Raw genomic sequence first — 27820 nt, forward strand, 5'->3', positions numbered from 1 at the left:
CTCTCCACCCCATTCCCAATTAATACAGTGAATGTACGTGATAAAGGAAAAGGATTAATTTTTTATAAAAAAAAAAAAATCAGCAGAAGGGGTTTGAAGAGTTTGGGAGAATGGCTCAGTGGCTGAGTGTTTGCTGTGCAAAACAAAAACAAACAAACAAACAAACAAACAGAAAACAAAAAACAAAAAAACCCCAAGAGGACTGGAGTTGGGATCCCCAGAACCCAAGTAAAAGCCTGACGGGCTTGGCAACTGGCCTGTAGTCCCACAAGCCCTCTCAATCAAACCCAGAGATAGGGTCTCTCAATCAAACTCAGAGCAACCTGATTACTAGGGACAAAAGGGACTGGGACCTTTATTGAAATAAAGGTCATATTTTTATTGCAATTTTTAGAGGTTTATTTTTAATTGTGTGTGTGTACAAACATGGATGTCCTTTAAAACCAGGAGGGAGCATCAGATACCCTGGAACTGGAATTACTTGTGGTTGTGAGTCGCTCAGTATGGGCGCTGGGAACCCAACTTAGGTCTTCTGCAAGAGCATTAACTGTTGAACCATCCTTTGAGCCCCTTGGCAAGTATTTTTCTGGCCACCTTCTCTCTAAGGCAAACAATAACCTTTCTCTTTCTTTCATTTTTACTCCACGTTGTAAAATCTCCGTTGTTAAAAATACAGAAGATATTTGTGTTCACGACACCGCCTGTGGCCACATTTAAGATGGTAGAATTTAGATTTATGTAAACAAAGGTCCGGGACAGGGAACCTTCTATCACAGAAGCAGGTGTGGCCTCCCGTCCTTGTCCCTGCTCGGCCCCAGGGGAAACCCACGGGAAAAACAGAAGCAACTAGCCTGAGAATCCTGGAAAGAGCCCCATGGCTTACTCCAAACAGCAGAGCCAAAACCCTTGTGCTTTGGGGAGGGCCGCGGGTCCCACCAGGGTCAGAGCCTCGCTCTCCGAGGTGCGCTCACTGATGAGGACGTTCAACTTACGCTTCGGCATAGCTTCAGCTCTTTCTCCTGCGCCTCCCTGCGATCCTTCTGAGCCTCTTCCTTTCTTATCTCTTCTTTCATCACTGAACACTGAGGAGAGAAAGGGCGGCAAAGGAAGAGACCAAAGTTGGCGGTGTGGAGGTTTCTGGGGGAGGGCGTTCCCAGGGCCCCAGCCAGCCCCGAGAGCACTTTGTGCTGTTTCCATCCCAATTGTACACCAACGTCCCAGCAGGGCAGACAGCTGGTGTCTGACAGGCACACAGATGCTTCAGGGGCTCTGGGTTCCTGCCTCTCTGAGATCTCAAATCTAAATTCCTTTTAGGAAGCCAGTAACCCTAACCATGAGAAAAACTCGTCTTTGAGGAGCTGGGTGAAGGAGCATGTATGTGTTGCCATTGTGGGCTCTAAGGACCGCATCCTGTTACTTCATAGGATGTGACCACCCGGCAGTGGCGAGGGAAATGCAACCCTCATGAAGAGGTGCCCTTTGCTTCCAATTAAGAACAGGTGCTGTTTAGTTTTAACTGTCAACTCCAAAAAACCTATAATCACCTGGGAATAGTGTGAGGAATTATCTGTATTAGGTTGGCCTGTGTGCACATCGATGGGGGGGATTGTTGTGATTCTTTTTTTTTTTTTTACTTTCTAGTTTTTTTTTGTTTTTGTTTTTTTGTTTTTTTTTGAACATGAAATGCTTTTTTATAGCATGTTTTACAAGGGGAGGGGGTAAGAGGGTCCAGGTGGTGGAAAAGTACAAAATCTTCTTGGCCTGTGCCTTGAAACATGTCATGGTCTATATGGTACACTGCCTTGAATTATGATCTACCTGCAGTTCTTCAGAAGATATGGTACACTGCTTGAGTTATGGTCTCCCTGCTATTCTTAAGAAGACATGGTACTCTGCTTTGAGTCTATCTGCAGTTGCTAAGCAGGATCTTGCAGTTGCCAAGCTTCAGAGGACATTGTGCAGGTGGGGAAAGGTAGGGGGTAAGGGTAAGGGCGAGGGTCCTGGCTTCTGGCATCTCCCCCTTCTCTGTTTAGTTAGAGAAGGCGTCTTATGTTCAATCCCAACTATGTGAGTTTTGAATTTGGATGTCTAATTATGGGGGGTCTTAGACAAGTTCACAACCCCAAAACACTGATGTGAGACGAGTCACATTGATGGTCGAAGGCTTTAGGCTGTCGACGATGGGCAACGTCAAGGGACTCTGATGTGGGTGAAAGGAGGGTGAGAGCCCTGTCTTAGGCCATGTAGGCTGCACCCACTCCCAGCACCACGCACTCCTTTTCGGCTGCATTGGGTGGGCCCCTGGGAAGTGGACCTACAATAATCCCGTCATTGGGCTAACTCACAGCCATCCTAGTCTCTTGTAAATGTTCAAGTTACCAACCATTTGTCAGTTTGGGGTGTAATTATTGTCATAAAGGAAGGCTCCCCAATGTTAGCGGCCATATCAAGGGTGGCCTTGGTTTAGGAAAAAGCCAATTTTTGTTGTGGTGATCAAGAGGCCAAGCTCTCTAGCGAGAGAAATGAGGGCATAGCCAGGCATACCAGGAATCCTTCTGGAGGGCGTGGAAGTCTAGGGGTCGACCGTAGGGGGAGGCAGGGGAGCTGACAGCTGTGTCAGTCTCCTGCGGAGTCACTTCTGGATCCTCTGCAATTTTCAGCTGATGGTAATGAACTTCAACTGCCTTCTTGATGGCAGCATCAACCTGGTTCCGTGGACAACAGGTCACGGGCGATGATCTCTGTCTTGCTCAATCTTGATGTCGTGCGCACATCCTCTCAATGAGGGTATGTCCGGATGGGTCCGTGCCTCGAGCCCCACGTCTGGGTGCCACTTGACCCGACCGGTGGGTCCTGGTTATTCGTGGGGGCGAGGAGGACTGCAACCTGCTATTCTTCAGAAGATATGGTACACTGCTTGAGTTATGGTCTCCCTGCTATTCTTCAGATGATATGGTACACTGCTTTGAGTCTATCTGCCGTTGCCAAGCAGGATCTTGCAGTTGCCCAACTTCAGGGGACCTTGTGCAGGTGGGAAAAGGTAGGGGGTGAGGGTAAGGGCGAGGCTCCTGGCTTCTGGTCCATCTGGGTTAGAACTTCTAATAGCAGGCATCACGGGTGATTCAATTTTACCTGGGATGCTGCGTGAGTTCAAGCTCCTGGGAGTCCCTGTTTTTCTTGGTTTTCTGCGGTTGGGTACGGAGCTGCTGCCTGCGACCTGCTCTAGGCTCCGATTGTTGTGATTCTTAATCCATGTAAGAAGACAGCCCATTGTGGGTGGCACCATTCCCTAGGCAAGGGGTCTTGAGCAGTGTGAGAGAGGATAAGCAAGCAGGGATCTGTAGGATTATTTTCTCTTTGCACTTGACTATGGTCATGATGCTTCAAGTTCCTGCTTTGATGCCCCTCAGAGATGGACTATAGTCAAATAAATCTTTTTTTGGGGGTGGAGGGAGGGGTCAGGATATTTTATCTCAGCAACAGAAGTGAAACTCGGGCAGAGTACACTCTAAAGCCGGTGGTTGGATCCTGTCAGTGAATCTGAAGGCTTAAGGACTTCCCCCTCCATCTCTCTAGTGTGATGGTTTGACTGTGAAATGTTTGAACACTTGGTCCTCAGCTAGTAGAGCTGTTTTGAAAGGTTATAGAATCTTTGAGAGGAGGTGGAACCTTTCTCATGGAAGGGTGTTACTGGGGATGGGCTTTGAGACCTGACAGCCCAGCCTCCTAACTTTTTGAAAACAGTCTCATGCAGCACAGGCTGGCCTTGAACTCTTGACCTTCCTGCCTCAGCCTCCCAAGTGCTAGGATTATAGACTTCCATATCATATGAACATAATGGACATGTTTACTGAGTTAGACTCTGTATTGTGTTAATTCGGATCCTGATTCCCACTGTTATTTAAAAAAAAAAAACCTGCAGAGAGGAGGGGTGGAGGGATGGCTCTGTGCTTAACACTGGCTGTTTTTCTAGAGGACCCAAGTTCAGTTCCCAGTACCCGCACGGCAGCTCACAAATACTCCAATTCGAGGGGATCTTGCGCCCTCTTCTGGCCCCTGCAGGTGCTGCACTCACAAGCACACACACATAGTTCAAAAGAAAATAAATCTTAAGAAAGAAAAGGGGAACTTGGCTCTCTATGTTAGTCTTTCTAGGAGGACACTTCAGGATTCTCCTTATGTCCCTGGACCCCATGATGTGGAAGGAGGCTGTGTTCAAAGTCAAGGTCCAAGAGAAATGAAGAGGGGTGTGTCACATGACCAGGTCCCCTCGCTGAGCCCCGAGGAGAAGGTGCCTCGGACACTCACCCTGGAGCTCAGGGCTTCCAGCTGGTACTCCTTCTCCTTGTTCTGGATCCTCAGTCGATTCACCTCCTCCTGCAGCTGCTGAACTTGCTCATTGCGTGCTGACACGTCTTTCTGTAAAGATGTCACCATCCCTGTTTTAAACAAAGCCAGGAGAGAGACCAAAGACACAGTGAGGATCACCGCCACTGCTGTCACTGTTGGCCGCTGGGGAGATCCCTGGCACCGAACAACGTGCTGGGCCCAGGGACCCCAGGGACCCCAGGGACCCCAGGGGCTGGAATGGGGCTGGGACCATGTTGTGTGGCTCTTTCTTACACACAGAAACTCTCACTGGGGCGCAGACATGTTCCTTCTGCAAGTTGCCAGGCTCAGGATGGATATCTGACTTTTCTTCAATCTCTCTCGACCATGGTGGTGTTTGTTTGTTTGTTTGTTTTTGAGATAGGGGCTCTCACTGTCTGATCCCAGAACACACCGGTTATCCAGACTGTCTGGTCAATGAGCACCGGGAATCCTCCAGCCTCCGCTCCCCCAGGGCTGGGGTTTTACATGAGTTCTGGAGATCAGACTTAGGTCTTCTTGCTTGTGTGGTAAGTACCTTATAACTGAGCTGCTTCCCTAGACCTCTGTTTCAGAATTCTTGACACTCCTCCCTTTCTCCTAATGCCTCTGTCCTCTTCTGATCTCTAGACACATTGTTCTCGGCTTCAAATATCCCAAAATGACTTCCCAGCACACTTAGGAGACGATCCCCCGTGGGATCTGGCCCTGTCTTCTCCTCTGACCCTCCCCATCTGTCATACAATCCTTCTTTCCCTGAGACACACTTACCTGTCGCTCCTTCAACAGAGCTACCTGATTTCTTCCCCAGGATCTTTGCACACGTTATTTTATTGTCTTTACAGGATTGCTCTGTCCCTCAGACACACTTGCTTACTCACCCATCTGCCTGTCATATGGATCCAGGCTAAGTAACCTCTGTGGCTGGCAAGATGGCCCATGAGTTGACTGTTCCCCTCCCACAATCTTCAGCATTGAACTACCTCAGTTGATCGGTTAGCAAAATGTTTTCAGGGGCCAAGCGCACTTCAAGAAAATGGTTCTCAGGACCACAGGCCACTCAGCATCCTTGTGTTTCCTGCTTTGATGGGTGCTAGCTAAGAGCTGACATTCACTCAAACATAGACTATGGAGTTAGTGCCTGTGCTAAAGCTGGCTGGTGAGCACACTTCTGGGAAAGATCACCAATGGTATGGCCTGAGGGTGGCTCTGTCAAGCTCAGAGAGCAAAGTGTGGTGATCGATTGGTGATGTCTGCTCAGGCCACAGCAGTGGGTGGTGAGGTAGTGCCTCTGGGAAGAGCTCACCTGATGTGATGGCATGGTCTCTCTTTAAGTTCTCACCCTCGTTCTTCAGGGATTCGATTTCTGTGTTGCGCTCGGCCAGGGTCTGACTCAGCACTTGGCTATAGCCTTTTTGAAGAGCGTTGATCTGTGGGAGGAGGCAGCACATAGTCAGAGGGCACCAGCCCGGCTCCAAGACACATGGGTATTTCCCAAGTCTGTGCAGACATTCTGATGACAAAGGTACAGAGGCCCAGCTGTCCCGGGGATTCCTGTCCCCTTAATGTTCATCCCCATGCCATTGGAACTCTGGGCCATAAATAGACCATCCCTGGGGTTTCCCATCAGGCACCACTGGCTAGATGTTGAGCATAGTCCAAGAGAGTGACACAGGTGGTAACCTTTTCTTTGGATGACAATAGACAGTTTTCACAGAACTCACTAGAAGACGTGTTCAGTCTGCAGCCCATGGCCTGTCTGTGCCCCAGATTAGCTATGGTTGTGATCTAACACAAAAATCAGAAACTTAAAGCATTATGAGTTTTAAAACAATTTTATTTGGGGATGGTGGTCATGTGTGTGGAACAGTGTGCACATGGAGCTCGAAGGACCATCTTTAGGACTTGGCGCTCTCCTTTCATCCTATGGGTCCCAGAGATTGAACTCAGGTAGTCAAGGTTTGGGGGCAAGCCTATGACAACATTATCACCATCATCATCAACATCACCATCATCACCATCATCATCATCATCATCATTTTTTTATAGTGTAGTTCTTACACATGAATTTTGTCAGTGACACTGCTGAATTGCAATGTCAAAAAGCTGGACACACCTGTCGGTGCCCCAGACATATTCTCAGACCTGGCTCCTTCTGTAGAGCCTCATAGCACTCTGAAGGATGTCCCCACACAGTTCCCACTTTGCAAGTGAGGAAATCAAGAACGGGACAGCTGGGCTTGCCTGCTTAGGGCCTCAGGGCTGGCCTGTGGTACAGCTTCATTCAAGCCCCGCCCGCAGGTGTCTGGCTCCCCATCACAGGGCCGGGAGGAGCAGATGTTAGATGCTAGAGTCTAGGGGCTAGGAGATGTCTCAGTTGGTAAAGTGCCTACTATGCAAGCATGAGGGCCCCAGTTCAGATCTCCGGCACCCGTGTTGCAGAGCCTGGTAGAGTGGCATGTGCCCGTAACCCCAGTCCTGGGAGATGGGGACAGACGGTCTGTGAGGTACAGTGGTCAGCTAGCTCAGCTGGACCGTGACCTTCAGGATCACTAAGAGATCGTATCAAAAAATAAAGGCGGAGAGCGACTGAGAAAAGACACCTGAGGTGGGTGTGGTGATGCACACCTTTAAGCCCAGCACTTAGCAGGTGGATCTCTGACTGCGAGGCCACCCTGGTCTATAAAAGAAGTTCCAGGATAGCCAGGGGTACACTTAGAAACCCTGTCTTGAGAAACCAGACAGGGGACGGAAAGGGGTACCTGGCTTCGACCTCTGGCCTTTATGTGTACACTCATGTTTGTACACACAGATATGTGTGTACCAACACATTAACATCATACACACACACAAACACACACAGAGACAGAGAGACAGATAGACAGAGAGAGAGACTGAGAGAGAGAGAACACACTGAAATTTAAATTTATACTGTGTAGCCCGTACTTGGAGGAGAATGTCTCCCAAATCTGGTCCCTGCCACGTCTAGGCTATGCTGGCATAAGAAACGCCTGGGTCTTTTCTTTTTTTTTCTTCTTTTTTTAAGAGAGGCTTTCTTTATTCTGTATGTAGCTCTGGCTGGCCTGGAACTCACTAGGTAATCTGGGGTGGCCTCAAACTCACAGAGATCTGGCTGCCGCTGCCTCTGCCTCTCCTAAGTACTGGGAGCAAAGGAGTGTGCCACCATACTACGCCTGGTCCTGTCTCAGCTTTTCATTCTGTGAGTGTGGTCATGCTTGTCTTGACTTTAGAGGGCTGCAGAGAGATTTTATAAGCTAACAGACTTAAAAATGCTCAGACAATGCCTGGTGCATGACGTAAAGATATTAGCTATGATTATATGATTATCCTGCTTTAGCTTCTGACTGCGTTGGAGGAGGAAAGACAGACTATATACTTTTGTGTGTGTGAGTGTGAATCTTGTCTGGGCAAACTTAGCTGCCGGATGATGGCTGACTGTCACACCCTTTCATAGCCCTGGCTTTAAAAAGACAAAGGGTAGGTCCTGTCCCACCCAGATAATTCAGACACAGACACAGACACAGACACAGACACAGACACACACACACACACACACACACACACATGTTTGCATGCACGCACACAGGCAGACACACACAGTCACACACAGACACACACAGACACACACAGACACAGACACAGTCACACACACAGACACACACACACAGACACACACAGACACACACACAGACACAGACACACAGACACACACAGACACAGACACACACAGACACAGTCACACACACACACACAGAGGCTTGCTTGCACGCACACAGGCACGCGTACGTTCACACACACCACACCACTAGATGGCACCTACAGGCCTGTGTTGGGCTTCCCGCTGACCCTGATTAGAAATTCTTGGTAGAATCAACAGGAGAATTTTATTCAGCCATAAAGAAAAATGAAATTTCAGGGAGATGGATGGCCCTGGAAAATCTTATATTAAGAGAGCCTAGCCAGATCCCAAAAAGACAAACAGCATTTGTCATCTCTCGTGTGGATTGCAGCTTCTAATATGTATCATTCATAATCATGCATAATTACCAATAACGACACCTGCTTTCTTTGACCTCACACAAGCCTTTATTTCATCCCTATTGGGGTCTTCCATATTTCGCTCTCACCTTATATCTACCCTCCTTTGCCTAGGAGGTATAATATTTTCCTTATTCATCACAACCTCAATATCTCCTTTAAACTCTAACTCCAGAATTTCGCCACCAATTCCCGTTGCTCTCCTAGTGTTTGCGGCCCGTGAGGCAGCCGTGGGATTAGCCCTACTAGTCAACGTTTCTGACACATATGGGACTGACTATGTACAAAACCTTAATCTCCTACAATGCTAAAAACTATCTTCCTATCAGTAACACCCCTTCCACTAACTTGGCTATCCAAAAATAAAAATTAAAAAAACAAGCAACTGAACTAATGTGACCTCATACACACTAATAAGGCTGGTCAGCCTTGTTAGTCTAACATTATTATGACAAAATGATGAAAAGAACTTAAACTTTTCAATTATATTCTCCTCAGACCCTTTTCCACCCCACTAATCATTCTTACCGCTAATATTATTAGCCAGTCACAGTTACATAAAGAAGGAAAAATTATGTATCAAAACTCTATATTTCTATATTACTTAGCCTCCAATTTTTACTTATCATAACATCTTATGCAACCGAGTTAATTATATTTTATTTTTTATTTGAAGCTACCCTTTTTTTCTTTTTTTTTATTGGATATTTTATTTACATATCATATGTTGTCCCCTTACCCCATCCCCCACCCACCCGGGGACCCCCTATCCCCTCACCCCTCCTCCTTCTTCTCCGTGGATGTAACCCCCACCTACCCCCCCCCCACTCCCACTTCCCCACCCTCAAAATTCCCACCCCCTGGGGCGCCCAGCCTTCATGAGGTCAAGGATCTCATCTTCCACCTGTGCCCGGCAGGGCCCTCCACTCTTACATATTCAGCTGAAGCGCTGGATCCCTCCCTAAGTGCTCCCAGGCTGGTGGTTAGGAACCTGGGAGCTGTGGTTGGTTGGTATTGTTGCTCTCCTCATGAGGCCACAAACCCTTTCAGCTCCTTCAGTCCTCACTCTAACTCCTCCATTGAGAACCTCATGATCAGTTCAATGGCTAGTTGTGAGCATCTGCCTCTGAATATGTCAGACTCTTGAAGGCCTCTGAGGAGACATCCATATCAGGCTCTTATCAGCATGCACTTCCTGACTTCCACATCAGCATCTACCTTTGGTGACTGCACATGGGAAGGATACTCAGGTGGAAAGGTCTTCAAATGGCCCCTCCTTCAGTTTCTGTCCCTCACTTTGTCTCCATATTTGCTCCCTTGAGTATTTTGTTGCTCCTTCTAAGAAGGACCGAATCACCCCACTTGGTCTTCCTTTTTTATGAGCTTCATGTGGCCTGTGAGTTGCATCTTGGGCATTTCAAGGTTCTGGGCTAATATCTGATAATCAGTGAGTGAATACCATGTGTGTTCTTTTGTGATTGGCTTACTTCTCTCAGGATGATAATTTCTAGTTCCATCCATTTACCTAGGAAACTCTCTAATTCATTGTTTTTAATAGCTGAGTAATACTCCATTGTGTAAATATACCACATTTTTTGAGTCGATTCCTCAGTTGAAGGACATCTGGGTTCTTTCCAGCTCCTGGCTATTATAAATAAGGCTGCTATGAACATAGTTGAGCATATGTCCTTGTTATATGTTCGAGCATCTTCTGGGTATATGCCTAGGAGTGGTATAGCTGGATCCTCAGGTAATGCTATGTCTAATTTTCTGAGGAACCACCAGACTGATTTCCAAAGTGGTTGCACCATCTTGCAGTCCCACCAACAATGGAGGAGTGTTCCTCTTTCTCCACACCCTCGCCAGCATCTACTATCACCTGAGTTTTTAATCTTAGCCATTCTGACTGGTGTGAGATGGAATCTCAGGGTTGTTTTGATTTGCATTTCCCTGATGACTAAGGACACTGAACATTTCTTTAGGTGCTTCTCGGCCATTCGAGTTTCTTCTGTTGAAAATTCTTTGTTAAGCTCTATACCCCATTTTTTAATAGGGTTATTTGGTTGTCTGGAGTCTAATTTCTTGAGTTCTTTGTATATATTGGATATTAGCCCTCTATCAGATGAAGGATTGGTAAAGATCTTTTCCCAATTTGTTGGTTGTCGTTTTGTCCTATTGACAGTGTCCTTTGCCTTACAGAAACTTTGCAATTTTATGAAGTCCCATTTGTCAATTCTTGATCTTAGAGCATATGCCATTGGTGTTCTGTTCAGGAACTTTTCCCCTGTGCCCAAGTATTTGAGGGTCTTCCCCACCTTCTCTTCTATTAGTTTCAGTGTATCTGGTTTTATGTGGAGGTCCTTTATCCACTTAGACTTGAGCTTTGTACAAGGAGATAAGAATGGATCAATTTTCATTCTTCTACATGTTGTCCTCCAGTTGAACCAGCACCATTTGTTGAAAATGCTGTCCTTTTTCCACTGAACAGTTTTAGCTCCTTTGTCAAAGATCAAGTGACCATAGGAGTGTGGGTTCATTTCTGGGTCTTCAATTCTATTCCATTGATCTTCCTGCCTGTCTCTGTACCAATACCAGGTAGTTTTTATCACTATTGCTCTGTAGTACAGCTTGAGGTCAGGGATGGTGATTCCTCCCGAAGTTCTTTTATTGTTGAGAATAGTTTTCGCTATCCTGGGTTTTTTGTTATTCCATATGAATTTGAGAATTTCCTTTTCTAACTCTGTGAAGAATTGAGTTGGGATTTTAATGGGGATTGCATTGAATCTGTAGATTGCTTTTGGCAAGATGGCCATTTTTATTATATTAATCCTGCCAATCCATGAGCATGTGAGATCTTTCCATCTTCTGAGATCTTCTTCGATTTCTTTCTTCAGGGACTTGAAGTTCTTGTCGTACAGGTCTTTCACTTGCTTGGTTAGATTCACAACAAGGTATTTCATATTATTTGCAACTATTGTGAAGGGTGTCATTTCCCTAATTTCTTTTTCAGTCTGTTTATCTTTCATGTAGAGGAAGGCTACTGATTTGTTTGAGTTGATTTTATAACCAGCCACTTTGCTGAAGTTGTTTATCAGGTTTAGGAGTTCTCTGGTGGAAGTTTGGGGGTCACTTAAGTATACTATCATATCATCTGCAAATAGCGATATTTTGACTTCTTCCTTTCCTATTTGTATCCCTTTGACTTCTTTTTGTTGTCTAATTGCTCTGGCTAGGACTTCCAGTACTATATTGAATAGGTAGGGGGAGAGTGGGCAGCCTTGTCTAGTCCCTGATCTTAGTGGGATTGTGAAGCTACCCTTATTCCAACACACACACACACACACACACACACACACACACACACACACACACACAGAGAGAGAGAGAGAGAGAGAGAGAGAGAGAGAGAGAGAGAGAGAGAGAGAGAGAGAGAGAATATCTATCTGTGTGGGGGTGGGGGAGGGCAAATGCTAGGAGTGGGGGCCATGAGAGAGGAAAGGTTGCTTCCAGCAGGAAATGACCATATCATTAAAGCTCAGTGAATGTTAACTGCACTTCATTTAAACCTCCAAAGGGGTTGGTTAGATTAGACCAATCACGGGAAGCCCCGCGTTCCTCATTAGGCTGTTCAAACTCACTTTCTTGGAATAACCATGGACAGAGTCTGCTATTGTTTCTTCACGATTTTACACTTTTAATGATTTCTAGTGAGTTTGGGTTGTATCTGGGTCTTAATGCCCACTGTTGTTAATTCTTTTTTTTTTTTTTAAACTTATTTATTTTATTTATGAGTACACTGTGGCTGTCTTCGGACACACCAGAAGAGGGCATCCAATCTCATTACGGATGGTTGTGAGCCACCATGTGGTTGCTGGGATTTGAACTCAGGACCTCTGGAAGAGCAGTCAGTGCTCTTAACCGCTGAGCCATCTTTCCAGCCCCCGTTAATTCTTATTCTGTACACTGAAATCCCTTTTACCTTTCACAGGTTCTTATTATGCAAATTGAAATCTTCTACTAAAACTTTAAAAAAATGAAAAAAAAAAAAACCCTAGGGAGGGTGAATGCCAGTGTGTGTGTGTGTGTGTGTGTGTGTGTCTGTGTGTGTGTGTGTCTGTGTGTGTGTGTGTCTGTGTGTCTGTGTGTGTGTGTGTCTGTGTGTGTGTGTCTGTGTATCTCCGAGTGTCTGTGTGTGTCTGTGTGTATATGTGTGTGTGTGTGTGTCTGTGTGTGTCTGTGTGTCTCTCTGTGTCTCTCTGTGTGTGTCTGTGTGTCTCTGTGTGTGTCTCTGTGTGTCTCTGTGTGTGTATGTCTCTCTGTGTGTGTCTCTGTGTGTGTGTATGTATGTGTCCCCTCACCATCCTTGAAGCCACACACCTGAATGCATGGATGAAGAAAGCTCACCTCTTTCTGCTCACTGTAGCTAAAATAAATGTTTCTAGGGGCTGCAGAGATGGCTCAGTGGGTAAGAGTGCTTGCTGCTCAAGAATAAAGATCCGAGTTCCGATCCCAGCACCCACATAACAAACAACAGTGTCAACACACAAGCCTAGAAGCCCAGCCCCATCGGGGACACAGACAGCGAGGTCTCCGGGGCTTGCTAGCTTCAGGCTCACTGAGAGACCCTGTCTCAGGGGAATAAGATTGAGATGGACAGGCGTGCACACCCACTGACAGGCATACACTACGCTCATTCAAAAATAAAACACAAAGCCAAACATTTCTAATTTCTTTCTTGCACAGGACATCAAAGGCATTTCCTGAAGACAAGCTTGGGGGAAGGCCTGGGAAGGCCTGGGAAGGGCCATTAAGAGTTCAGGGTCATCAGACAGAAAACACTTCATCAAGCAACCTGATGACCTTAAGGTCTCAAATTGCAAACAGTTTTCAGCCTTCTTCACAGCCTTCCTTACCTAAATCAATATCCAGACTGTCTGTCGTTGGCACAAACCCCAGGATGTTTATTGCCTGGTTAGGCTGCATAATAAAACGGGTATTGGATCCTAAGGAAGTCAGCAGTGCCGGGAAGAATGACTGCTTGGAGGTGATAACCGCCCTACTAATTAGCGCAGGCAGGTACAGTGGGAGGTGATCGAGTTCTGGTGGCATGGCGGATGGAAGAGACTTGAGAGCACCAGCTTTCAGGGGACCCTCGATAACATGTAAACTAACCAGAGCCATTAATCAACCTGCTGCACAGATTATACTTCTGCCCGAGGGTTCAGCTGGTGATAAAATGGGTTACAGACTAAAACAAGAGCTGTTTGGATTTAAGTCTGCTGCATCTTTGAGTTCAGACATGTTCTGACAAAGTTCCAGACAATGACGCCTTAAGGAAGGGAGGGCTGACACTTTAAATGGCTCACACTTTTGAGGCCACAGTCCATCCTGGAAACAGGAGCTCCGGTGAGGCAGCTGGTGACATCACGTCTCCCATGAGGAAGCAGAGAGCGAGGATGCTGGCTGGTGCTTGGCTTGCGTATCCCCTTTTATTCAGTGCAGGATGCCAGCATGGAGGATGGTGCTGCCCACAGTGAGGGCGGGTGTTCCCATCTAGTTAGAACCTCAGAGGCATGCCCGTTGTCCCTTGACCTCCACATGTGTGACGTAACACTCCTTTCAATTATAACTGAACATATAATAAATGAATGTGGTTGTTTCTAAATTGTTCCCAAGTGAAAAAAAATCATTTCCAGCTGTTACTAGTTGCTTGAATCAATACTCAAATTGTGACCTGCTGCCATGGACTCAAGGATAGGTGAGCATCTGTCCTAATTTAGTCTCTCTTCTCTCTCTCTCTCTCTCTCTCTCTCTCTCTCTCTCTCTCTCTCTCTCCCTTTTTCTCCCTCCCTCCCTCCCTCCCTCCCTCCCTCCCTCCTTCCCTCCCTCTCCCTGTCCCTCTCCTTCTCCCCCTCCCCCTTCCTCTCCTTCTCCCCCCTCCTCTCTGAGACAGAGTTTCTCTGTGTAGTCTTAGAATTCGTTCTGTAGACCAGGCTGGCTTTGAACTCAGAGATCTGCCTGCCTCTGCCTCCTGAGTGCTAGGATTAAAAGTGTGTGCCATCACCACCCAGCCCTAGTTTGATCTCTTTTGCTGTGATAAACACCATGACCTAAAGCAACTAGGAGAGGAAAGGGTTTATTTCATTTTACAATTTATAGTCCATCATGAAGTCAGGACAGGAACTCATCAGGAACCTTGAGGCAGGCGCTGATGCAGAGGCCATGGAAGGGACTGCTTACTGGCTTGCTCTCCATGGTTTGCTCAGCTTCTTTCTTACAGAACCCAGGACCACCAGTCCAGGGATGGCACCAGCACAGTGAACTGGAACCTCTCAGGTCAGCATTAATAGTTTATGTACAAAACCGAAGTGGCCACTCATCATTATTACTTTGAAATTCTATGTGTGCAGGTGACCATGCACAGGTGTCTTGTCATGTGTGCAGGTGTGTGTGCAGGTACGCATGCACAGGTGTCATGTTCATGTGTACAGGTGTGTGTGCAGGTACACATGCACAGGTGTCATGTTCATGTGTGTGGGTGTGTATGCAGGTACACATGCACAGGTGTCACGTTCATGTGTGCAGGTGTGTGTGCAGGTGACCATGCACAGGTGTCTTGTCATGTGTGCAGGTGTGTGTGCAGGTACGCATGCACAGGTGTCATGTTCATGTGTGTGGGTGTGTATGCAGGTACACATGCACAGGTGTCATGTTCATGTGTGCAGGTGTGTGTGCAGGTGAACATGCACAGGTGTCATGTCATGTGTGCAGGTGTGTGTGCAGGTACGCATGCACAGGTGTCATGTCATGTGTGTAGGTGTGTGTGCAGGTGAACATGCACAGGTGTCTTGTCATGTGTGCAGGTGTGTGTGCAGGTACACATGCACAGGTGTCATGTTCATGTGTGCAGGTGTGTGTGCAGGTACACATGCACAGGTGTCACGTTCATGTGTGCAGGTGTGTGTGCAGGTATACATGCACAGGTGTCATGTTCATGTGTGCGGGTGTGTGTGCAGGTACACATGCACAGGTGTCATGTTCATGTGTGTGGGTGTGTGTGAAGGTATACATGCACAGGTGTCACGTTCATGTGTGCAGGTGTGTGTGCAGGTACGCATGCACAGGTGTCATGTTCATGTGTGTGGGTGTGTGTGCAGGTACACATGCACAGGTGTCATGTTCATGTGTGTGGGTGTGTGTGCAGGTACGCATGCACAGGTGTCATGTCATGTGTGCAGGTGTGTGTGCAGGTATACATGCACAGGTGTCACGTTCATGTGTGTGGGTGTGCACACAATGTGGGGGTCAGAGGTCAACCTTACACCTTATTTTTCAGGAGTCATCAACCATGGTTTTTAGAGACAGGGTTTCTTCCTGGGATCCGGCTTGCCTCTTTGGATAGAGGACAGCCTGGCTGGCTGAGGAGCCCCAAGCCTGTCTCTACCCGAGCAGTGCACCACAAGTATGCACCACCACGCCTTGCCTATTTTAAATATTTCTCATTATCAAATGTTTTTGAGAATTTCATTCATGAGTACTGTATCCATATCATTCCTACCCCTCCCTTCCCCTTTGACGCCCCCCATGTCCCATCCCTTTCACATTTATGACTTCTTCATTTCACACACACCCACTATATATCCGATTACCACAGAGACACACACATATGTCTTATATATACAATAAATTATTGTCATATAGCTATACACCCACATACACACTTAGACACACATACACACAAACACACATACACACATACATATAAACACACATACACACATAATATACACATACATATACACACACGTACACACATACACACACACACACACACACCCTGCCAACTCCATTTAGTGTTGCTCACGGCACATGTGTTCAGGGCTGACTTGGGGTTAGAGAACCTATCAGGAAGTTCATCCCTGGAAGAGACTGAGTCTCTCAGATTGCCTGTAGCTCTTCATCCGGGGTGCGGCCTTGTGAGTTCCCAACCACACTGCCTTGCTTTAGCTCGGGTCCCTGCACTTGCAAAGCACATACTTTAACAGCTGAGCCGTCTCCTCGTCCCAACTGCTATTTTTATAAAGCAGAGGAATTTGGATCTAGTTTCCAGAGAACAGAAGCTGCTGGGAAATGGAGACCTTCCGAGTGGGGAGCTTACATTTGATGACACTGCCCATGATGAAGCCAGCTGCCACCTTGAGGGCTTGAGGAGGTGTCGGGGTTGGAGGAGCTGGGGGCTCTTCCCTCCTGCCTGTAGCTCTTTACGGCTGGGGCAGCACGGGGTGTGACAGGCAGTCATTAAGGCGAGAAAAACCATGCTTTGCGATAGAAATGAGAAGCCGGGGTAGGCTACAGGAGCAGAGGGGCAGGGCAGAGCCAACTCTGCAGCGCCCCCTACCGCCAGTGAACTGTGCAAGATCCCGGCAGCTCCTGGGCATCTCTGGGACCACCACAGTCTCTTGGTGGGATGTGTCAGAGGACCGTGACAGATCTAAAGAACATTCTCCAAGGGCCGACACATGCTGCCCTGCGAAACAGGACCCCTGACCACCTTCTGTCTGTCTGTTCATTCCGTGAAGAGACGCCCTCTTCTGGCTCCCCCCTTCTGTGCCGGGGCTCCACTCTGATTGCGTTGTCTCTACGCTTTGATGGGCTTGTCCCAGAGTCCTACCTGGCTTTTCATGCTCTCAATCTCCTTCTGCCTGAGGTCGTCGTCTTCATCCAGGCCCTGGAACTTGGGGTCACACCTGCTGCTCTGCCTGACGGTGGCGGCGGCTGCAGCAGCGGCGGCTGCCTCTGACAACCTTTGGCTCAGGTCGGTCACCTCAGCCCGAAGGTTCATGATCAGTGCATCTTTATATTTGGACTCCATTTCTAAGTCAGAGAGCCGATTAACCTCTCTCCCCAGGAGCAGGATGATCTCGTCCTGTGTCGGGGACAAGAGGTAGGCTTAGTAGCAGTGGGCATAGGTGGCAAGCGGGGCCTGTTTCTACAGTCTGGGGTGAACAAAGTGTCACTCTGGGAAAGGCGGGTGGCGGAGAGAGGGCAGGCAGAAGGGCAAGGAGACATTTGCTGACTGTATCTCCTGGAAGGCCCTGGAGGGACTAGAGTTGGGTTAGAACCATGTATCTGTACCTAGATGCTTACAATGGAGCCTCCCAGGTACAGAAACCCTTTTTACCCAGAAAAAAACAATACTTTCACGTGGTAGACCACACCCCCTGGGAAGGTCAGCAGACATCCTGCACTTTCCCTTACGAGGCCCAGCACACGTAATTAGAATGGAATCCAGTCCCAATGCAGTCTGTGTAGCCCAGACTGACCGCAAACTCAGTGATCCTCCTGCCTCTGCCTCCTTCAGCAAATCCTACCGGCGTGCGCCACCACAACCGGGTACAATCTGACTATAACAAGGGCGTTATTAATTTAACAGTTTTTATGTATTCTGAAGGGGCCATCTCTCTCTTTCTTCTCTTCTGGAATTCCCTGTTTTCCCGGGGCAGCCCTCAGTGAAAATGTATTTGGGGAACCGAGTCAGGAAACACAACACTGGGATAGGTGGGGGAACTGTGGGCGGAGCTTCCCATGGGTGGAGCCAATGCACCTCCTCACTAGGAAACACACTAACCAAGACATTTCTGTTTCTCCAAGGCCGGAAAAGGTACCCCAAACCTCTCAGAATGATAGAAAGACCAGAACGACAGAATTCTAGCTGAGTGCCCTGAGGGGAACAGATGGTGTCACGGGCATGAGGAAGCCTGCTGGTGTTGCCAAGTGTCCTTCTCTGGGTCTTTGTGAATGTGTTTATGTTACAGCTGTTCTTGCAGACTCCTGTTTTTCTCTCTGTTTTCAAGCTGCGGCTGGATGGGGCGTGGTCAGTGTCTGAGCCGGTCTGTGCTGAGTCCCGTTAAGGGTTCAGCCTCCGTCCGACTTCTCTCCTCCACGCCTCGCCTCGGTGTGGCTCTCCTATCTCGTACCTCAGTTCCCCCTTCCGCCCACAGCTGGTGAGTATTTCCCCCACTGCTGTGCCATCACTTGGGGTTGACCAGGTGAGAGAGGTGCCAGACCTGGGTTCGAATTCCGTTCTACCTTTCACACTGTGCAGACTTGGGCATGTCAGCTAACCTCTCTGAGCTGAAGTTCCCTCGTCAGTAAAGTGGAGGTGACGAAATCCGCTCTGAAGCCTTCAGAGATGAAATGAGCGGATGAGTGTCAAGTCAGGGGCTCAGCCTGGCTCACAGTAAGTGATCAACAAACTGGAGACTGTTACTATCTAGGACACAGTTGTCTATTAAATAAGTGGTTCCTTGGACATAGGACACAGAGAAGAGGTGACAAGTTTCCCATGGCCTCTGACTGCTAGACCCTCAAGGCCCCCCCCTTACCTTGTCTTGCTGGCCTAGGTCCTGGTCCATGAAGATCTCGGTGGGAGGTACCGCCCCGGACAGTCCGTCCATCATGCATTGCTCTGACATATCCATGGCGTTGGCCCACACTGTGTGACATCCACAGAGAACAGGGTGCTGTGGGCTCCCCAGCTTGGAGGGGCCCCACACCTGAGCTACTCACGGTTTTCCCTTGAAGGTCATATTTCATTTTGCTTTTGAGAGGGGGCCTTGTTATATAGTCCAAGCGACCCAAAACTCACCATGTAGCACAGGGTGGCTTCCAATTCTTTGTGGTCTTCCCGCCTCAGTCTTCTGAGTGCTGGGGTTACACACATAAGCCACTGCACCTTGCTCTGTGTTTTACATTTTCTCTGACATCCTCCTCCTCATCATCATCTGAATAGAGCCTTACTGTGTAGCTCTGGCTGGCCTGGAATTCTCTATGTAGACTAGGCTGGCCTCACTCTCATAGAGGTCCACCAGTCTCTGCCTCCCAAGTGCTGGGATTAAGGGCATGTGCCACCATGCCCAGTCCTTATATTTTTTTCCTTGTGTTTGTATGTATGCCTGTGTGTTCCTGTGCACGTTTGTGAGAAGGTGTGTGTGTGTGTTCGTGTGCATGTGCATGTGTGTGTGCAGGTGTGTGTGTGTGCAGGTGTGTGTGTGTGTGCAGGTGTGTGTGCGCATGTGTGTGTGTGTGTGTGTGTGTGTGTGCAGGTGCATGCTGAGGCCAGAGGCTGACACCTCATGTGTTCCTCCCTCACTGATCATCTTATTTTTTGTCAGTGTCTCACTGAACATGGAGCGTACTGTTTGGGGTACACTGGCTGCTGGCAAGTTCCAGCCATCCTCCTGTCTCTGCCTCCCTGTTGCTGTGACTACTTATGCACACGACCCTGCTTTTCACGGGTTCTGGAGACCTGAGCTCAGGTCTTCCTGCTTTGGTAGCAGCCGTTTTATCCACCTGGTCCTGTTCCCAGATGGTTCTCTGACTTAAAACAGTTCGGAGCCGTGTGTACGTGGAGAGGCAATGCCATCGCTGTGGAAGGACAGCCAGGACAGCAGCCAGCTCACCTCGCTTCTCCAGTGCCCCGTGGCCTGCCCATCACTGATGCGTCTTTCTCTGCTGCACCAAGATCTGGTGACCACGAGGGGAACATGAAGCCTCTCTCTGCCTTGGTTTCCACATAAATAATTCAGTGATGCTAACAATCTCCATCGCAGAGAGGTACTATGACATTAAATACATAAGATGAAGAGTTGTGCTGGCTCTGAAATGCACTGTGTAGTCCAGGCTGGCCCTGAACACATGGCAATCCTCCTGCCTCAGCCTCCTGAGTGCTGGGATCACAGACAGGAGTCACCATGCTCATATAATGTTTTGGAAAAAAATATATGGTTTTACTATTTTCAACTATATGTAGGCATGTGTGTCTGCCTGTAGATAGGCGTACTTAAGTGTGGGTGCTGGGGGAGGCCCGAGATATTGTGTCCCCAGGAGCTGGAGTTACAGATGGTCGTGGGTCTCCATGTGGATGCTGAGAACTGAACTTCAGTCCTCTGCAAGAGCAGCCAGTACTTTTATCTACTAAGCGATCTCTTCAGTCCCCTATTGGCCCCCCTTTTTAAAATAAAGTTTGGGGGCTGGAGAGATGGCTCAGCGGTTAAGAGCACTGGCTGCTTTTCCAGAGGACCTGGGTTAAATTCCCAGCACCTGCATGGTGGTTCATAACCATCTCCAAGTTCCATTCAAGGAGGTCTGAAGCCTTACCTTCTTCTGGCTCTACCACCACAACACTCGTGAGCTGCATAGGCACACATGCAGGCAAGGCATCCTTGCACGTCAAACCAAACAAGCAAATCTTTAAAAAGCTTTGAGCCACGGGGAGGGGCACACACCTTTAACCCCAGCACTCAGAAGGCAGAGGCAGACAGATTTCTGTGAGTCTGAAGCCAATCTACATAGTGAGTCCCAGGATGGCCAGGGCTACATCCTGAGAGTCTGTTGCAAAACCAAACAAACCAACCCACTGTTAAAAACAATGTTTTACTGGAAGGTGGCCCCAATCATTCACTTCAGCTGCTGTTTTTTGCTCCACAAGGCATGAGACCTGTAATCCCGATACCCAAGGGACTGAGACGTGCAAAGGGAGAATGAGTTTTCTCTAGTGGAGTTCCAATGGGTATGTAAACCATGCTGAAGGGCAGGCCCATGCCAGCAGTAGACGGCCAACACAGAACCCACTCAGTGGTGGGTTTGGAGGATTTGGTTTGTCTCACAGTGCTTTGTCTGGACATGTTTTTCTTTTTCTTTTTAACTTTATAGATCTTTTGGGTTGGTTATATATTATGGTTTCTAATTTTGTTTCCATAGGGTTTTTTTTTTTGGTGTGAGGATGTGTATAGCTCACATTCTGCGTGTACATGCTTGTGATTTGTTTCTTAGACTCCCCCCTCCCATTTGTTTGGCCCTAATCTGGTTTGTTTTTTATTTTATCTTATTAATTATTGTTGTTATTTTAGATGCCTGTTTGTATTCTGATGAGAGAGAGAAAGAGAAAGAAGGGAGTATGGATCTGGGTGAGTGGAAGAGAAGGAAGGGTCAGGGAGAAGTTGGGGGAGGAGAAATCATAATTAGAATATACTGTATGAAAAGATCTATTTCAATAAAAAAATACCAGAGAGACGGACAGACAGATACACACACAGAGAAACAGACAGAGACAGAGACAGAGAGACAGAGACAGAGACAGAGAGATAGATCATAAGTTGCAGACCAGCCTAATAGGTTACATAGTAAGTTCAAAGTCAGCCTTGGTAACTTAGTAAGACCTTGTCTCAAAAGTTTAAGAAAGTTAAACTGGTTGGGTCTGTGACTCTGGGATAGAGCACTTGACTAGGTCCTGGGTCTGATTCCTGGAACCTCAACGACCTTTGCACAACTGTACCAGACAGACTCTGTCCTTCTGGAAGTGTAAGCCAAGTGACCCTTTCTTCCCTGAATTTCTTTTGGTCATTTGAAAACAGCAACAGAGAAGTTACTCGAACACGTGGGAAGGAGTCTCACTGCTGATCACGTGACAGCGCCATGTTGCACGCAGACTCGCCAGCTCTAGTGAAGCTTTTAGGAACCTCAGTCCTGGCCAGCTCCATAACTTCTATCTCATCACTATCCTGAGCCACAGCATGGGGTGGAGTGACCCCAAATCCCTGACTAAAGACACCACAACACTCTGTGTGTGTGCGTGTGTGTGTGTGTGTGTGTGTGTGTGTGTGTGTGCCAGGCTGTTGGGCTTGGGGATACTTTGTTACACAACAATTAATAACTGATACCCACTGTATGTGTAAGCTCTACATTAAAAGACAAAACACATAAAACTTTAGTTTCTGGTGTCCACGCTAAAATATTTAGGGCGAATACTGCAGACATGTACAATGTGCTTTGAAATGCATAAAATAACAAGTTGGGCATTAATGAAGGATGAAACAAATGGATTTAAAATAAATAATAAGGGGCTAGAGAGATGGCTCAGCACTCTCTAAGAGCACTGGCTGTTCTTCCAGACAAACTGAGTTCAATTCCCAGCACCTACATGGCGGTTCACAACGGTCTGTAACTTCGGTTCCAGGGGCTCTGACACCCTCTTCTGGCCTCTCTGGGTACTGCATGCATGAGGTGCACACTTATGGGCAGGCAAAACACCCAAACGTATAAAATAAGCTAATATAAAATAAAATAGTTTAACAGAATATTATAGAGTTAGGTGGAGGCTCTCTGCAAAATCATTTCTGTTTGTCAACAGTAAGGATGGAGCCAAGGGCCTCGCACAAGAGGCAAGCATTCTCCCACTGGACGACACGCCCAGGGTCTTTCTACTTTTCATTTGGAGGCAGAGGATCCTGTGGTGTTACCCAGACTGGTCTTGAACTCACTCTGTAGCTCAAGCAGGCACTGAAGCTGCGATCCCCCAGCCTCAGCCTTCCACGTGGGACCTGCTCTGTGTGTTTGGAAATGTTTGAGTCCAAACGTTGGTGGGGTGACAGGCTGCTTCCAGAGCCTGGTGGCTCATTTGGTGATGTGGATGTCAGCCCTACAGGTCCACTTGCCTCCTCCCTCGTCCCAACATTCCACAGCGGTAAGTATAATTTTAGTGATGGAGGAGGGTGACTAGGTGAAAGGTCATGAAAGGCCAGGAGAGGAAGTGGAGCTCACCAAGAGACAGGGGACTCAGGGGCAAGCCACCATAGAGGAAGCCTGGGGACCATGTCCAAGGCCTGAATTGACATTTGCTGTGCTGCTAGGGCTACTGTGGCCAAGAGGACAGCCATGGACAGAGTGTCCTATCCTCAAATACTCCGAGACTTTTGAGGATGGTTTAGGAGTTGGACACCACCCCAAAGGCTGTGTGTTCCCCACACTACAAAGCTGTGAGTGGGCGCTCACATAATCCAGAAAGTTAAATTAGTCTAGAGTGCACGGATCTGCTCTCCGGGAAGGCACTTTCTCTGGTTAGCCTCACTCTCTTCTTGCAGGCACTGCGGCAACCAATCATTTTACAGCTTCCCAGGGGCCCCGGTGGGCAGACGGGGTTTCAGTTGCCAACACGTCTGCTCATGCACCAAAGAGAATCATGTAGGTCCTGCTGAACACTGTATGTCCATGAACATGCAGGCGCGCACACCCACACCCTGCACGGAGAGCTGCGGTGTGGACAGGGACTCTGCTGCCGAGTCTCAGAGACAAACCCGGGAGCTCAAAGGAGGAATCCAGATGTTAGAATTGCACAGCTGGATGTTTCCTTATGTTTATCTCTAACTTTTAAAAAATCTTCTCTCTCTCTCTCTCTCTCTCTCTCTCTCTCTCTCTCTCTCTCTCATTTGTTTGTTTGTTTGTTTATTTATTTATTTTGAGACAGGGTTTCTCTGTGTAGCTCTGGCTGTCCTGGAACTCACTCTGCAGACCAGGCTGGCCTCAAACTCAGAAATCCGACTGCCTCTGCCTCCCGAGTGCTGGGATTAAAGGCGTGCGCCACCACTGCCCGGCTATTTTTATTTTTATTTTTATTTTTATTTTTATTTTTAAGGTTTCATTGAGTAGCCCTTGCTATCCTGGAACCCACTATGTAGACCAGCCTGGCCTGGAACTCACAGAGAACCACTTGCCTCTGCCTCCCGAGTGCTGGGATTAAAGGTGTGCACCATCATGTCCAGCCCCACCATATCTGGTTTTATGCAAACCCAGGACTTCATGCATACTAGGCAAACACACTCTGCTGGCCTATGTCCTCTGACCTATGTCCTCTATTCTCCCTCTTTATTTGAGTAACTTTTTTTTTAAATGTTTCACTGATTTTTAACTCTGTGTGCATGTGTGTGTGCCACACGGACATATGCTTATGGCCCATAGCATTTCTGAGGTCAGAGGACAACTTGCAAGAATTAGTTCTCTCCTTCGTCCTTATGGGTTCTGGGACTCGAACTCGGGTTGTCAGACTTGGTGGCAGGCCCCTTCCCTTATTCAGCCCTTTCTTTCACCTGCCCACCATTATACCTTTTACAACTAGGTATAGTTGATATTTATAGTCAGAGAAAAGTGAAAACCAAGGCCAATCTATCTTTATGGCTTTAAATCCTTGCCCGAAACCACCTCCCCCCAGAGCCTGGCACGTACCTTGCTTGATGACAGGGGACTTTGGGTCCATCACAAAGGAAAACATCCTCCCACTGGCACTCATGGGCCGCTGGTGAGGGCCAGGCGGGGCTGTGGTGGGTCTGGGACAGCCCTGCAACCAACTTCTCTGCACTGTTGCTGGCTGGATGCCATGGTGGAAGGGCATGTCGGGTGGCGAGGATGACAAGTGTGGCTGTGGACTTGGCCAAGGTGCTGGGCCCGGCACCCATGGGCAGGAGACCTGCGGGACAGACCAGAGACTCAGGGAAGGTGGTGTTTAGGCTCAGCATGGCTTGTCCTAAGATCCAGCTTGCGAGTTGCTCCCTCCCTGCCACGGGACCCTAGGTCAACATCATACTCCACCAAGAGGTCCCAGTCCCTGTTTAATGCAGTCCGTGTTGATGCTGCTGAGGCCGGGCAAGGTCGTGTTGTAAAGATATGACGTGAGAATCAGGCCTGAGCACTTGCAAGGCCTCCCCCTCTCACAGACACTGACAGGCACCTAATGGACTCCCAGGGCCAAGTGAGTCCACATCAAAGTGGGTACTGGTGGCCGCACCCTGCTTCCCACCTTCCCCTCCACCCCCTGCCTCCTGCCTGGGAACCAGAGAGCCTGGCTTCAGGCTGGTGCTTGGTAATCTTCCCATCCTCAGAAAAGGATAACTAGGGACCTCACTTTCGCCATGGGGTTTGCGGGGTTTGAGTCCTCTCTTCAGATATTCTACCACGTTGTGAATCTTGGTTCTGGGGCCTGAATTCTCCTCAGAGACACTGTCATCCTGTTGTCTCTCTGTCTGTCCAAGGTGTTAGCAAATGACTCTAATAAGTTCTAGACCCTCAGAGATCCATCTCAGTGCCTTCCTGAATCCTCCACCAGGACTTTTCACACGTGACATCTCCCAAGCCGGGGACAGAGCGCCTAGCCACTGAACTGATGGGATGCCACTGCATGGACCAGGCCTTCCCTCCTTACCCACCCCTGTATCTGCAGCTCCTACAGCAGATGCTAGGTGCATGAAAGGAAGGGCAAGGCAGGTCACTGAGAGTCAGGCCAGCTCCTCTCCCCAACCCCAAGTCAATTCTTCTCTTCACACTAGTGTTGAGAGCATCTCTAGTGCTGTTTGGAAGAATCACCCATCAAGAAACATGCTGCTGGTCTTTTGGCTTAGGCAGGAAATAGGGAGGTGAAGGTTACAGGACAGAGAAAGGGTTCTGGGGGAGAGACAGGCAGAGAAAGAGGATTCGGCCCCAGATACAGAGGAAGACGGTCGCATGTAACTGAGGACCAGGTAACCAGCCACACGGCCGAACTTTGAATAGAATAGCGGGATGATTAAGTTATGAGCTAGTCAGAGAACGAGCCAAAGCATTTGTAAATATATTTAAGACTCGGAGTTGTTATTCTGGGAGCTTGGGGGATGGGAGGAAAAATACAAGCGTACAGAGAGCTCAATACAACACACTATGGTCCGTCTACACGTCCCAAGGCTGAGAACTCGGGGTGGCGGGAGGGGTGGGACACTGCCTCACCCCTTCATTCTCAGCCTCCTGAACATGTGGCTGCAGCAGATGCTTCATGGGCACCTCAAATCTGGGACCCCATGAAGGTGTCTGGCTGCTTCGGGGGAGATGCTGGCAGGAGACTTCTCCCCCAGGAGGAACGTCAGGATCTGTCCCCTCGGGAGAGGCAATATGGTTTGGAGCTGACGCAGAACTTGTAATGAGGCGTCTCCCCTGTGCTTTGTCCTTCAGTGATGACGGCAGCGGAGCTGTTGTCTGCTGCACAGGGCTCACCTATTCCCATGAAGTTCTTGCATGAGTCACTCAGGTTCAGGGCACACTGGAGAGGGCCAGGCTCTAGATCTTAGCTTCCCTCTCTCTTGCCTCCCTCCCCCTCTTTCACCTCTCCCTCCCATCTCCTCTCTTCTCCCCTCTCCTTTCCCCTCCCCTCTCTCCTCCCCTCCCCTCCCCTCCTTTCCTCTCCCCTCCTCTCTCCTCTCCTCTTCTCTCTGTTTCCCCTCTTTCTCTATGTCTATCCCCCGACCCCTGCCCCTGCCACACCATATGCCCATGCCCAGCCTCTGTCTCTTCTCTCTGGGAATACCCGGGATACTTTGCAAGGGTCAACCTGCACTAGGAGCTTGGTGACCCCAGTATTTCCAAGTTCCTCTTTTTGAACACTGGATCTGAGGAACAGCAGGTTCTAAACTGGAGCTTGCTGGGATTTTTCTGCAATGTCTCCATCAAAGGAAGGCTGCCCCCTGCACAGGGGCCTGACCCGGTCTGAAACAGGTCAAGGATCCTGGGCTTCCCCGAAGACTCAGAGCCAGCGAGGAGAAAAGCATCCAGGGAAACTGAGTCACCTGGGAATGTTGACCCACTGACACACTTAGAATCTGTTGACAAGAAGGGAACATGGCTGAGTCCTGTTCCTGGCTGGGCCCACTGACCTCACTTTTTTCTAGACTGTTCTAAGTGGATTGGCAGATGCTTGCTGAACAGGCGGGCAGAATGGGTCTCAGTGAACCAACTGCCAGAGTTCTGAGCAAAGAGGAAGGCCGCCTCTCAGACCTCTCTATGCTGCTGTGTCAGGGGTGGTTCTGGGCAATCTCTCTGTCCCTGTTTCATGGGAGGGACTAAGTAACTAGCCAGTCACATCCCCTGATTTGACTACAAGGATTGGTTCAAAGAACGTGTGCTCCAACCAGGACTGAGCAGACTAGGCTAGACCCTAGGGTCTTCTAGACTCTCTGGACTTGAGAATGTAGCAATGTCAAGGAAGGAGGAGCCAGGGAGGAGAGGTGATTCGGGGACTCTTAGAAACTGTAAATTGTAAACCGCAGAGAACATGGTGAGTGTGGGGGTGCACACTTGTAACCCCAGAGCTTGTGAGGCTGAGGCCAGGAGAGCATGAGGGCTATGTGTCTCAAAGAACACTCCAAATTCACCCTCTCGTAAGCATTTTTAAAGTGTGATTATGAATACTGTTCAGTATATCCCTCGAGCTGCTTTGGACTGTGTCTTAAAAACTCAAGTTCTTCCCTCGTCCTTTCCCACCCCCTTCTCCTTTCTTCCTCTTTGAACCTGGCTGCTCTGCGTACCCTTTCCTGACTCAAATATGGGTTAATGGAACATGTTTCTTTAAAAAGATGATGTGTCTACGTCTGTGTATGGAAGTTAGAGGTGCTGGGGCTCCTGGAGTAGGGGCGGAGTTGCGGACACTGATGTGGGTGCTGCGGACTTAATTCGGGTCCTCTGAGGGAGCAGCACATATTCTTAACTGCTAAGCCACCCCTCCAGACCCGAGCCGGGCCACCCCTCCAGACCCGAGCCG

The 27820-nt window shown here is 48.5% G+C and overlaps 1 protein-coding gene across 1 annotated transcript in view; it reads right to left on the reverse strand.

Annotated features, from left to right (window-relative positions):
- The window catches only part of Fhad1 (forkhead associated phosphopeptide binding domain 1), a 121328-nt gene that overhangs the window by 73299 nt on the left and 20209 nt on the right, over positions 1–27820 (reverse strand). Inside the window, exons 3-8 of the mRNA XM_028753974.1 lie at positions 24487–24727; positions 18813–18922; positions 17099–17353; positions 5675–5798; positions 4309–4439; positions 993–1082 (exon numbers count right to left, since the gene is read on the reverse strand). Of these exons, the coding sequence (XP_028609807.1) occupies positions 993–1082; positions 4309–4439; positions 5675–5798; positions 17099–17353; positions 18813–18922; positions 24487–24727 (951 nt within the window). The remainder of the gene's footprint in view (positions 1–992; positions 1083–4308; positions 4440–5674; positions 5799–17098; positions 17354–18812; positions 18923–24486; positions 24728–27820) is intronic.

The sequence above is a fragment of the Grammomys surdaster genome, unplaced genomic scaffold, assembly GCF_004785775.1.
Source record: "Grammomys surdaster isolate TR1022 unplaced genomic scaffold, NIH_TR_1.0 125977, whole genome shotgun sequence".
Classification (NCBI taxonomy): domain Eukaryota; kingdom Metazoa; phylum Chordata; class Mammalia; order Rodentia; family Muridae; genus Grammomys; species Grammomys surdaster.